Here is a 14,309-nt window from a genome sequence, read left to right on the forward strand (position 1 = left end):
GAGGCTGCCAGCCTTTTGGTGTTTGTCCTTGCTTGCTTACGTTTCCCAAGCAGCTCTGCACTTAACCTGATTCACAGATAACCTAGTTCTCAGACAGCTGCATTGCAGCAACTGCCTACTGCTTTATGAAATACAATTTATTTGTATTTTTTTAAACAGTGTGCGCAGCCTTTGGAGAGCCAAGTATTTGCTTGTCAGAGCAGGTTGCCCTAGGAATAGGGCACAGTGCTTCTTCAGCTATGGGTGCTGAGATAGCACTGATTTGGAGTGCAGTCTCTCAGCTGTGAGTCTTGGGGGTGGGAGGAGGTTGCCCCCCCACTTCTGCATCACAATCCCAAAGACATGAAATGGCTGGCAAAAGAACTCTGCAGCCTACAAAAGATAAATAGCTTCTGTGAAGGGGACTGGATGTTGGAGAAGGTCAGGCACAGCACCCAGCCACTGATGAAAAGCAAAGCTAAGTAAGGAGAAGATGGTCCCTCTACCTTCAGAGAGTCCAGCTAGCAGAGGGTCACTACCTGCTTTCTGCAGGGCAAGGGAGCTCTTGAATCGAGCTCTGCTTCTAGCCGAGTGCTATCCTCCACCAGTCTTGGATCCTCCCTTTTAAGGAGCCATCCCTCTTCATGTGTTATAGGCCTTATGGGTGTGCTGGGTTGGGACTGATTGTGTGCAGAGCTTTTTAATATCTCCCTTATCAGGGTGGGCACCTGCCCCACCATGTACTCCACTATCCAAGACAGATGACTAGGGAGGAATATAAATATATTTCTTGAGAATGCAGGAGAGTTATCAGGAAGGTGAAAGCACAATTGGAATTGCAGCTGGCAAGGGATGCGAAGAGTAACAAAAAAGATTTCTACAGGCATGTTAGCAACAAGAGGGTGATCAGAGAGTGGGGGGCCCTAACTGGATGATGGAGGTAACCTAGTGACAGATGATGTGGGAAAAGCTGAAGTACTCAATGCTTTCTTTGCCTCTGTCTTCACGGACAAGGTCAGCTCACAGACAAATGCAGTAGGCAACGCAGTATGGGAAGGAGGTGGACAGCCCTTGGTGGGGAAAGAACAAGTTAGGAACTATTTAGAAAAGCTAAACATATACAAAACCATTTAATGCATCCAAGGGTACTGAGGGAGTTGGCAAGTGTCATTGAGGAGCCTTTGGCTAGTATCTTTGAAAACTTGTGGAGATTGGGAGAGATCCCGGAAGACTGGAAAAAGGCAAATGTTGTGCCCACCTTTAAAGAAGGGAAGAAGGACAATCCAGGGAACTACAGACCTGTCAGCCTTACCTCAATCCCTGGAAAAATCATGGAGGGGATCCTCAACAAATTCATTTTGAAGCACTTGGAAGAGGGGAAAGTGATCAGGAATAGTCAACATGGATTCATGAAGGGCAAGTTGTACCTGACCAACCTGATTAGCTTCTATGATGAGGTAATTGATGCTGTGGATATGGGAAAGTCAGGGGATGTGATATACCTTGACTTTAGCAAAGCTTTTGATATGGTCTTCCACAATATTCTTGCCAGCAAGTTAAGGGAATATGGATTGGATAAATGGACTGTAAGGTGGATAGAAAGCTGGCTAGACTGTCAGGCCCAACGGGTTGTGATCAGTGTCTCAATGACAGGTTGGCGGTTGTTTTCTAGCAGAGTGCCCCAAGGATCTGTTCCTGGACCGGTTTTGTTCAACATCTTTATTAATGACCTGGATGAGGGGATGGATTGCACCCTCAGCAAGTTTGCAGATGACAGTAAGCTAGGGGGAGAGGTAGATACGCTGGAGGGCAGGGATAGGGTCCAGAGTGACCTGGACAGATTAGGGGATTGGGCAAAAAGAAATCTGATGAGGTTCAACAAGGACAAGTGTAGAGTCCTGCATTTGGGATGGAAGAATCCCAAACATTGTACAGGACCGAATGGCTAAGTAGCAGTTCTGCAGAAAAGGACCTGGGGATTATAGTGGATGAGAAGCTGGATATGAGTCAGTAGTGTGCCCTTGTAGCCAAGAAGGCTAATGGCATATTGGGGTGCATTAGGAGGAGCATTGCCAGCAGATCTAGAAAAGCTTGCTAGTCCGAACTATCTAGCCCGTGCCGCGTGTAGCCGCGCGGCACGGGGTTCGAACAAGCCGGCATTTAAAAATGGCGCCGGCCGGCTTATGCAAATAAAGCCCGGGAAATTCAAATCCCGGGCTTCATTTGCACGTTCGGTATGCATACATTACCCCGCTAGTTCGCACTAGCGGGGTAGTGTAGACATATCCTAATTAATCCTGTGGGAAGGGCCAAGGAGTTTCTGTCCAGGGTTGGCCTTAGGGCTGGGCAAACTGGGCCCATGCCCAAGGCGCTGTAGCTAGAGTGTGAGGGGCAACTGGGCATGGGTGTTGGGAGGGAGCGTAGGGTATTGGGCAGGGGGGCAGTGTGGCAGGACATGCTAGAAGTGCAGGGCTGGATTGGGGGCACAAGTGGGAGGAAAGTGCAAGGGTTGGGATGAAGGGGGTACTGTACAGAGATTAGGGCAAAGGGGGCACATTGCAGGGGTTAGTGGTAAAGGGGGGCCACAGAATGGAGGTGTAGGGGTAGGGGAACCCATGGATGCCAGGGGAATTGGGTGGTGCGATGCTCACAGGGGTCCGAGGCACTAAAACACAAATTTGCCCAGGGCTCCATTTCCCTCAAGGATGGCCCCGTCTGTATTCTACTCACCCAGGACTGTCTTGCTGTGGCAGAGTATCTGCCGGGTGCAGCCTGATGCAGAGGGAACTACATGGGAGAAGGCCTCAACAAGGGGTAAGAGAGGAGTTCAGCATCCATCTGCACCTGGGCAGGCCTTGGAGGGATGGGTATTTGGAGACTCAGCATAGGCTCTGGCAGATACAGAGCTATTAACATCTCCTCTCTGGTTTTCCAATGCTTAAGCAAGCTCCCTTGTTAGAACCTAGTGTCTTTCTGCTATTTAGGAAAATGTGACTAGTACAACCAGCTATGCAGAGCTCACATCTGCTAATCTCTTCCCGCTCAAGTAATCATTTTCACTCACAGAAAGATGTGACTTGTACTATTTTTGGTATTGAGCAAAGCAGAGCAAATCGCTTTCAGCGTGAACCTTTGCCATATGGAATCCTTAAGGAAATGCTGGCACTCTCCCATCCCCCATGCAGTTCATATAGTTTCAAAGATGGAAGCTCCGGGGTGAGTTGGAATTAGTTTAGGTAACTCGAAAAGGTAGAAGGTGGACAGAAAAAAATGTGCTTGTGGCTACAGCAGTAACCACATCTGGTGAAGCTTGAAGTTAGCTACATTTCCAGAGCTTAAACTCTGCACTTTGCTTGACCACAGCTGCTTGCATTGCTGTTTTGTCACAAAAATATAAAACCCACATTTTTACTTTAGAGTGGAAAATGCCAGATTAAAGGGTGTTCTCATTGCAACGTGAGCACAGCACATACCAGGCCTGATTCTAACCTCCCCTCTATCCATGAAACTTGAACCTCGGGAAGGCTCCAATTCAGTGAGGCAATTACAAATGGGCAGGTGGGTTAATGTTCTGCTGAATTAGAACATTGGTCTGAGTCAGGGAAGGCTCTGGCCTATTGGTTTCAAGTATTCTCAGTTTTTCTATATAGGATCCATGCTGACCAGCACCATGCTGTGAGGGGAGAAAGGAGGGAAATTAGGTTCTGTGCAGAAACTAGAGGATAGCAGGAAGTATCTTCTTTAGGAGCACAGGGTATGGCTACACTGCATTAAAACATTCATGGCTGGCCCATGGCAGTTGACTTGAGCTAGTGGGGCTGGCTGTGAAACCATATAACTATGACGTGGACATCTGGACTCAGGCTGAAAGCTGAGATCAGGGACCCTCTCCCTTCCCGGTGTCCCAGCATCAGACTCCAGCCTGAGCCAGAATGTCTATACTGCAATTTAATAGCCCCATGGCCCAAGGCCTATGAGCTAGTCAGCTGCCATGGGCCAGCCACAAGTGTTCTAGTCACTCAGCATGTGCTACAGCATTGTTGGCTGTCACTGTCACTGGATTTCCCATCCTTCTTTGCATGCTCTCTGTGTCCTTAAGCACTACAAGGTAGATAACAGTGCAAAAGTCGTGCTTGAACTACCCATTCTCCCTTCTGATATTGCAACTTAGCACAACTATCATAGGAGGATGCAAACTACAGAGTATGTGTGTAGGGTCTGGATAGAACTGGATGCACAAAGTATTTTTTCAGTCATGTGTCTGAAAAATAAATACCAGATGATTTAGCCCCTATGTCTTTAATCAAACTCTCTTCTCCTCAGACTTGTGCAGGGTGCTATGTAACAATGTTGTTGCTCTCCGACTCCATATGTTCATGGAGTGCTTTGGGGTCCTGCAAGATGGAAAGCACTCTAAAAACGCACATCATTATTCTTACAGAAGTAGGGCCTTAACCTGCAGCCACCTCTTTTTTAAAAGGTGATTAACTCAAAGATCTCTCACTTCTTTTGTCTTTATTTCAGTCTGTAAAATTACTTCACTAGCTGATTACCACAGTTAGGTAGTGAAAACAGCTTCCTGTTCAGAGTCACAACGTATTATTGCTTTGGCTGAAATTTCAGCTCTGAGCTCCAGGGGGCTTAAGGCTGTAGTTTATCCTACAAGTGCACATCCCCTCACTCTCAGTCTATCCCCTCATCAGCCAGACCGGTGCTTAAAGCTCTGGGATACTGAAGACACTTTTCTCCTCCTATCTCTGGAGCTGGACTCCAGAATCAGGCCAGGTACATAAGAATGGCCATGCCAGGTCATATCTAAGGTCCATCTAACCCAGTATCTTGTGTTCTGATATTGGCTGGGGCCAGATGCTTCACAGGCAATGAACAAAACAGAGTAATTATTGAATGATTCATCCCCTGTCATCCAGTCCTAATTTAGGCAGAGCACACTGAAGTCAATGGGAGTCATTACATTAACTTTCATAAGCTTTCTGCCATACCCTGGAAGTTCCAATAGCAGAACCGCTAAAGTGTAGTTTGCTTTAGTTTGGCAAATCCAGCATATTAAGTCCTGCAATTTCCAGTTGTGCTGCAAATTTTAATAAACACATGTTCTCATGGGTCCAGCTGTGTTAAACGGCAATTTGGACATAAGAGACAGAATGTCTTTAACATGTTAAAGTATGTGATAAGGGGGGATCCACAGCAGGAGTACCACAAGGAGGTGGCACACAGTGAGTAGTAAGCCGCCTGTCAAATTGGTGGAATCTGGCCACAGATGCTCTAAAGAAAAATCTCTCTGTATGTCTAAAGCTTGTGGAGACATCTCCGATACCAGCCACCCCCAGTCAGCCTCCAGTAAGAGGGTGAGGTGGAAAAGAAAGCGGTGGCAGGCACGCTGCAAATTCTCAGCTGGAATGTGGTCCTGTAGGGCCTTTAGCTAGCAGTGGTAAGTTAATTAGTGCCTAAGGGCAGGGGGCAAAGATCCTATGGTTTCAAAATCAGGAAGGAGAAACTGGCTCACTCTAGGTCCTGCTCCTCCCTGCACCAAGATGAGCTTGGTCCAGGAGAGAATTTGGCCCTAACCATGGATAAACTTTAGGTACCTAACTTTAGTTACCCAAGTTTGACAATGTTGTTTTAAATGACTTCTGCACTATCAGATGGGGAATTAGTATCAGTGTTGGGATTAGGATTGATGAATTCCTGGTCCTTAGATCAAACTTCATGCCATACTCCTCTCCCAGAAACCTTTATGGTAGTACCTGTTTCATTTGCTTTAACATGTCTCTGTATTGGTTGCTTCCAATAACCCTGAAGCTCACACCTCTATATGCAAATATTGTCATTCTCCATTGACTGTTCTCTTGTTTTCAGTGTATGCACATTCAAAAGGCAAATCCATGTCTTGTGTTGGCTCCTTTAGCATATTAAAAATTTTCAGCACATTGGATCTCAACTATATGTCAATGGATTGACTTCCTAGTGTCCTAATTATTCCTGTCTCAGTCCTTATCTCAACCTGTGTTACTTCTTCGATGTCCTTTTTTATGGTGTCCCAAATTATACAGGATACTAACTCTGATTTAAACATCCCTTAAAAATAGTACAATCATTACTGCTGACTTGGGGCAATTTCTTTTTTGACTGCAACACTACCTTGCAGTAGTGTAACTGACTCCATTGTGGTTTAGAGGGTAGCTAATAAATATACATTTTCTCCTAAATCTCATGATAACATTTTATAGTCCCACAGTACCAGTCATCCATCTAGGCTTACAAAATGCTACCCAAACAGACACATGCACCCCCTATCTAGAAGTCATATCTGTGTGATAAATTGTGGAATCATAAATTACAAATAACCTATAAAATCATGAGGGGTGAGGAGAAAATGAATAAGGAAAAGTTATTTACTTGTTCCCATAATATAAGAAGTAGGGGCCACCAAATGAAATTAATAGGCAGCATGTTTAAAACAAATAAAAGGAAGTTCTTCTTTACACAGTGTACAGTCAACTTGTGGAACTCCTTGCCTGAGGAGGTTGTGAAGGCCAGGACTATAACAGGGTTTAAAAGAGAAATAGATAAATTCATGGAGGTTAAGTCCATTAATGGCTGTTAGCCAGGATGGTAAGGAATGGTGTCCCTAGCCTCTGTTTGTCAGAGGGAGGAGATGGATGGCAGGAGAGAGACAGCTTGATCAATACCTGTTCGGTTCTCTCCCTCTAGGGCACCTGGCATTGTCCACTGATGGCAGACAGGATAGTGGGCTGGATGGACCTTTGGTCTGACCCAGTATGGCCATTCTTATTTTCTAACCTGCATCTTTGATGCCTTCACTCACATTTTGCCCACTGATCTATCTGCCACAGAACTTAGTTTAACATTCCAAATCCCAGAGCAAGTTCAAAGAGCTATATTTTCTTTTTAACTAGCCTGCCAGAGAAATAGTTCCTTCTCTCCCACACATCTAGAATTCCTCCTCTCTCCACTTTCAAAATTACATTGGTCCAAAGTGGGGCTGTCAAATGACTTTAAAAAAATCACAGTTAATTGTGGGATTAAAAAATAATCATGATTAATTGCAGTTTTAATTGCACTGTTAGTAGCAGAATACCAAATTTAAATTGTTTATGCATATTTTGGATATTTTTCTAATGGTTTCAAATAGATTGATTTCAATTACAACACAGAACACAAGCATACAGTGCTCACTTATTTTTTATTACAAATATTTGCACTGTAAAAAAGTTAAAAGAAATAGTGGTTTTCAATTCATCTTATACAAGTATTGTTATGAAATTTCTTTATCACAAAAGTGTAATTTGTAACTGTAGAATTTTTTTTTACATAACTGCATTCAAACAAAACAATGTAAAACTTTAGAGCTTACAACTCCACTCGGTCCCACTTCTTCTTCAGCCAACTGCTAAGACGAACAAGTTTGTTTACATGTAAGGAAGGTTATGCTGCCCAATTCTTATTTACAAGATCATCTGAAAGTGAGAACAGATGGATTCTGCTTGATAATGATCTATGGCAGTGCAGACTAATGCACCTTCTTTTCATCATCTGAGTTAGCTGTCACCAACAGAAACTTAATTTTTGGGGGGTGGTTCACGTTCTGAAGTTTCCACATCAGAGAATTGCTCTTCTAATACTTCTGACAGCATGTTCCACACCTTGTGTATCTCAGATTTTGGAAGACACTTCAGGTTTGTAAACCTTAGTTCAAATGCTGTAGCTATCTTTAGGATTCTCATATTGGTACATTCTTTGTAGCTTGTGAAATCTTCAGTGAAAGTGTTCTTAGATCGAACAGTGTGTGCTGGGTCATCGAGATTTCCATAACATGAATAAAAGTAAAACCATGAAGCAGAAGACATATAGTTCTTCCCCAAGAAATTTAGTTACAAATTTAATTAATGCATTTCTTTGAAATGAGCCTCATCAGCATGGAAGTATGTCCTCTGGAATGGTGGCCGAAGCATGAAAGAACATACACTGACGCTGGTTATTATGGTGCCATGAAAAAACTTCTTTAAGACTGCAGTTAATTGTGAGTATTTTGTAATCTAGTAACTCGTTTTTGGTTTAATTGTGTAAGTTAATTATAATGATGTGCAAACCCTAGTCCAAAGCTGAGGCTATATTTAGTTTTAGTTTCATGTTCAGGGTTAAGGTCCAATAATTCGTTGTTCTTTAGAAATCTAAATGTGAAATTTTGTGCCATTAGAAAGTGGATATTTCTTACTTGCCAGTGAGAAGTCTTCAGATATTAAGCAATTTAAAGAAATACATCTTAGTGTAAATATTTTAATTACTTTTAAGAGATCTTTATGGCTTCCCCAATTACTTTATGATTGGATTCTGGGAAACTAAACCACCTGGTTTCTCAAGTCTAGGGATATAAAAAGGTTTCTATATAATAGGTAAAAACTATATCAAATAGATTTTAAAACTATAGCAAATAGATTTTCTATAATATACATGGCATGTATCAATGCAAAATGCACAATGGTATGCTGAATAAAGCACACTGATGAGTAATGCAACCATACCAAACTCATGCTGAGAAGAGCTTTATATCACACTACACCACTAAAGCCTCCACATACAAGTAATATCAGTGTATGAGTACACACACAGAGAAAGAGAGAAGCATACAGAGCTTATTTCACCCACCGCTAACTGAGTTCAGGGTGGAACACAGAAACTGTTAGCAGCCAGCAATTTAGGCCAGGAAGAATGGTATATTTAGTTAATTTGGCAGTGGAAATTTAGATACACAGAAAGGAACTAGTTGAATTGTGTAGGAAATCCAGATCAGTGTTCCCCAACCTTGTTAACAGAAAAATTGGGCCCTTGGGAACCACGCAGTGGCTGTCAGGAGCTCAGTTCGATTTGTCTTCTCAAAAACAGATCTTTCAGGCCATATCTACACTGGTGGAGAAAATCAATGCAAGATACACAACTGGAGTTGACATAACTTGTGTTGATTTTCTGGGACAGCCCCACAGTGGGAAACTCTCCTGTCAACTTCCCTTACCCCTTGCAACTGTTAAGAGTACTGCGGCTGACAGGGGTGCCCTCACCGTTTGATTTGGCAGGTCTTTACTTTCATATTAACCCCTACCATTATGACAAGGCATAGCTTCAATGTCTCCAGCATCACCTCCCAAATGCTGACCAGAGACAGCCCTGCTTAACTTGTGACAGCTGATAGGATCACAAGCTGCAGTGTTACAGGTGCAGATAAGACTTATGTTTATCTAAATTAAGTCCACGAGGCATTTACTATCTAAGTCTTAACCTATCCACAGCAGATTTATTTGGATAACAGCTCCTCTTTCCATCTTTAAAGCCATCGTCTAAGTTTGGTCTTGCCTACAAACATGTTAGTCACAGTGGTGGCACTTTCTTTCCTATATGTCATTTACAATCAGAAAGCAAAACATTAATCCAGGCACCGCTTGCTTGCCCACATTCTTCTCTATGGCTTGTAACATTTTCCCATAGCAATTTATCTGTGGCCATCTGACCAGCTCTTACCTTCCCCATTCTGAGAAGATGCATCAAATGTGGTATTCGGATATTTGAGTACTAGCTTACGAAGTGGAACTTTCAGCCTGCTCCAAAGCTCATTGGAGTTAATAAGTTAATAAGAAACTTTCTGTGGACTTCAGTGAGTTTTGGATCAAGGCCCTTATGAATTGAGAGCTGAAGAGGGTGTTTTTAAAACAAACAAACAAACAAACAAACAAACAAACAAACAAACAAACAAACAAAAAACAAACTACTTCCACAGTGCTGGTGAGAGGTGCAAACAGCTGGTCCTAGAAAGGAGATCTTTGTTTAATCACGCAACATACATACAGCACAGGCAGCGGCCATTGCCGGCTTTTTTGCATCTCCCTTGTAACATGTCTCCACTTGACTTGAGGAGACAATCCTCCTAAAAATTATCACGCATACAGAAATTATGGTTTTGATGCAGAAATTACTGGGTGAGGTTCTTGGACCTGTGTTATGAAGCAAGTCAGTTTAGATAATCATAATGACCCCCTACTGACCTTAAAAACTGTGACTCTATAAAGACAATTCAGTTTCCAGATCAGTCAGTTCTTGGCCACATGGCTACAAAGTTAGTGCCAGTTGCAATGGCATGTTTTGTGCCAGAGCCAGTTGTCACTAAGAAATGGACTAAGACCATCAATTATTTCACACAGAAAACTGAGTCACTGCAGAACTAAGTTGGATGCAGACTCATAAGTGAAAACCTCTGCCACTCATTCTAAGTCCCCATCCATCTATTTTCCTTAGTGGCTATTTAATAAGAAAATACTTCACATTATGTATCTTACTGAGCTCTTGTCTGCTCTTTTCATTATCTCCTCCAGACATTTGCCAGATGCTGGAGTCAAAGCATGTAACTTTTTATGAAACCATGCTCCCTAGTTTTGATCATCTCACATTTCTCCAGATGTTTTGTGATCTCATCACTTGTTAATTTTCCTAGGAGCTTGTCTGACTCTAGGTCAGACTTATTGGTATATAATTTCCTGGTTCCTCCTATATCCATTTCATAAAGACTTTGATTAGGTTGGTTTCTATCCAGCTCCTAGTTACCTTTCTCCCCACATGTCTCTCTAAGGACCCATTAATCCATTCTCTGGACCAGTAGTCCAATCAACATCTCTTTCATATTTCTAAGGTGTAACCTGGAAAAATGCCTATATTTACTGATTTAGATTACACAAGGCTGATTCTGGTGCCGTTACTATGGACTAATACTTTGTAAATTGCAAATGCACTTGTGTGTTCCATATTCACACAGATACTGTAATTGTACACAGAAGTTCGGATATGTGGCCTACTATGGATTTAACCAGCCACTCACAGAGTCAGGTATTACATTGGTATATGCAACAAAGAAGATTGCTTGGTCAATTGCTCGTGCATTTCTTTATTCAAGAATTGTAAAAATCCGTTCCCTATCCTTCAACAGAAATGTTTCCCCATCATCTTAAGGTTGCTTGTGAGACAGATAAAATACAAGGGTTTAATATTTTCCATAAACATTTTGTGATCATTATGCTCTATTCTATGCGGTTGTAATAGGAAATGAGCTGGGCAGCACATGTACAAGTTCTTAATTCTGTAGTGTGTTGGGCAAGAGGCCGTAAATTCTGTATTTTAAATATCACATTACCAATCTTTAGCAATTGTGTGACAAATCAGAAGAGTTAGTGATACCATGAATTTCCTAATATGGAAGTTAATGTCTACAAGTAGGGATTTACTGATAAGAAGTGGAGACGGTCAGTGGAAAGAAAGTAAAATCAAATGTGCTCCTAATAAATCTAGCCAATACTAGCATATGAACAAGATAGGGAAACACATGCACTTTGCATTATCCCTGAAAACAGCTTTATTACGCTCCAGGCCACAGTTCCATGATATATTTTCTTCCTCTTGAAACTCTAAACTGAAACAAATCTTTCTGCTATGCAAACATGTGGATCCTTTCTGCTGAGCTGAGAAAGTTATAAAGTGCCTAATTCATCTCATTTCTCAATAGTTGGCACCTTAACTATCATGGCTGCAGGAAATTTTGACCAAGTGCATACTTATTCATTTACAACAGCATTATGTTACCCTTTTGGGTCCAAACTGATCATCTGAATAACTGGTCTATTTGATTTGATTCTTGTTACTGTGTACACCTTGCACTCTATTGTTTAGCAGTAGCCTGGATCGAAAACAAACCTCACTCATTTGAATAAGGTAAACATTTTAATATCTCAAGGACAAGATACAAAGATTAAAGAAAAATCATTCAAGCAGATGTAAGGCCCAGACCTTGGAGCCCTTGCTTATTTTGTGCTCACTTTCCTCCCTAAATAAATCTACCAGTTTAAGTGAGAGTAAAACTGTTTATCCACGTGAACAAAGGGTGCATCATCCAGGCTTAAATATACCCAAATTGCTTATTATCACAGTGATATTTCAAGAGCACAGTTCCCCAAATCCCTTTCTCCAGATGTACACACATCATTTTTTCCCTTTGGCCACAATCCACTGCTGGTGACACTAAGGGCATTTCCCTTAACTACAGTAATTTCCCCCCCTTGTTCAATCTGCCACACTGTGGAACAAGGGTCTGCTGTTTGATAATCCAAACCAATTTGTATTGCTTTCTTGGCTGTTGTATTGCTTTCTTGGCTATATCTATCTTGCAAATTCTTCTACCACACCCATCATCAGGATATCTGGGAGCCTTTAACAATAGGAAACACTGAAGGAGTGTATCAGACAGATAAGAGGCATTCACAATACCTGGGATGTTATGTTTTTCCACTGGGGTAACCAAAGGGTTCAGCAGTTATGTCATTTTCCCCTGATTGTTTTCCATAGGAAACAGGAATGCTCAGCTTCAGAGTGGACTCCTCAATATAGCTGAAACTTGGGTGGCTTCCAAACAGCCCTTGAAACTGGAAACCCTTGAAACAAATCTGAAGACCAGCTTTCTCCCTTGCTACCTCCTTTTAGGGCTTGCTCCCGCAAGGTGCAAAGCATGCTGATCCATACCCAGGAAAGCATGTAAACATCTTCCTAACGTTAAGCAGGTTGGAGTCAGTTATGTGCTAAAATGCAAAGCTGGATCAGAGCCATAGTGACCAGCATGTTACAAAACTGCGCCCTTATTCATTTTTCAGCATTTTAGCAAAATCATACCGAGTCTCTGGAAAAGATTTGTCATGTTTCTAAAAGCACATAACTCCCTGATACACACTTCTTAAGCAAGAACCTCGCTTCTGCTCAACTTGTTTCTTCCCTCCCCAAATATCTGCCTTTTCTCTTCACATAATGGTGCTAAAGTTGGTTTTAAATAGGAATAAAGTAGCTAAAAGAATTGCAAAGTGATTGCATGACCCAAGTGTAAATGTACAGCTGTGTGATTGTACAGCTGATAACTCCACGTACTGCCGCTGAATGGAGCAGAGAGCCCTTTGTTAAACAAGCAGCGAGTGAAACAAAATTCCTGTTAAAAACTTGCAATCGCTAAAGTTTCAAGACTTACCCTGAGAAGTCCCAGCTTCCCTCAGCTTCTGCCGATGTTTTCATCATTACAGCAAACTTTGAGACACTTTCTGTTTCAGAATGACTTTAGATCTCCTGTGTAAAGAAAACAATCCTTTCCCATCCCTGGGCAAAGCCTCCTCATCCTTACTGTTTATTCTGAGGAAGATAATATTTCAACCCAAGGTGATTTAATTTCAGCTTCTGCCTCGGTGGTACCAGGGGGACCATGGACTAAGAAGTACTGAAGTGAGAGAAAACTACCAAGAAGATCTGCTTTTAGCCTCTCTTCTTTCTACTTCCTGTATTTATATGAACAGGGGATTTCAGGAAGAGGCAGTCCTTGGTGGTCAAGGGGGTGTGTGTGGTTTATTTTTTTTTATAAAACCATTTTTAGCAGTGAACTTTGGCTCAGAGCATTAGCATGAAGGGCCTGGAACTGTCATGGGGGAAATAAGTTTTGCAGATCTACAGGTATAGCGGGGCAGCAGAGCATAGTGAACTTTATAAAGGATTTTATATGGTAATGCAAGGGCAGTAAGTCTCCGTCTGCAAATTCCTGCAGCGGGTGTATTTGTATTGAGTGAGTAAGTGGAACCAGATGGAGTCTGGAAACCTTTATATTTACATAGGACCTAAGGGAAAGAAGTGTCTAACACTGGAGAAGTTCAGATTTTCAACAAGGTCACCACTGAGTGCAAAGGATAATGAAGGGATGCTAATATTACAGGGCAGCTACTAAGAGAAATACCATCCATAGCATATGAGCTGTACTTGGAGAGGATATTTCACCTGGCAATATTCATTAATAACCCAGTTAAAGTAGCAGTGCTTGCTTAGAGTATCTGAAGCACTGGAAGTGTATCGAACATAGAACTGCTGGGTACGCTTTAGGGACATGCTGATATTCAGATCCCAATGGCATTCCTGTTCATCAGGAAATATGCCTGTGATAGGGTGCAATGTCAGAAGTCCCCTTGGGATTGTTCCCCAGTGTGCTGATCATGCCATTGACACCTCCCTTCTTGCTCTCTAGGGCTGCCCACCGTGCTGTCCTGCTGGGCCAGATCCTCTGGTCTCTCCCAGAAAAGGCACAGAGTTGGGGCAACTACCCCTTCAGAGCAATGCAGATACTGAATCACTTCACCTCTGGGAGGATGCGGTTCTTGGCACAGCACTACGATGTAAGAAACTAGTCGACTATCTGAAAAGCAGAAGCTTATCGACTACTTGACTATCAGAGA

The 14,309-nt window shown here is 42.3% G+C and overlaps 1 protein-coding gene across 2 annotated transcripts in view; it reads right to left on the reverse strand.

The window, feature by feature from the left end:
- The window catches only part of RIN3 (Ras and Rab interactor 3), a 101,304-nt gene extending 87,942 nt beyond the window's left edge, over positions 1-13,362 (reverse strand). For both annotated transcript variants that reach the window (XM_025189929.3, XM_075926686.2), the window contains exon 1: positions 13,067-13,362. In XM_025189929.3, the coding sequence (XP_025045714.2) occupies positions 13,067-13,113 (47 nt within the window). In that variant the 5' untranslated portion in view covers positions 13,114-13,362. The remainder of the gene's footprint in view (positions 1-13,066) is intronic.
- Positions 13,363-14,309: the final 947 nt, after the last annotated feature.

This window comes from Pelodiscus sinensis, chromosome 5 (assembly GCF_052426305.1).
Source record: "Pelodiscus sinensis isolate ZL-2025 chromosome 5, ASM5242630v1, whole genome shotgun sequence".
Classification (NCBI taxonomy): domain Eukaryota; kingdom Metazoa; phylum Chordata; order Testudines; family Trionychidae; genus Pelodiscus; species Pelodiscus sinensis.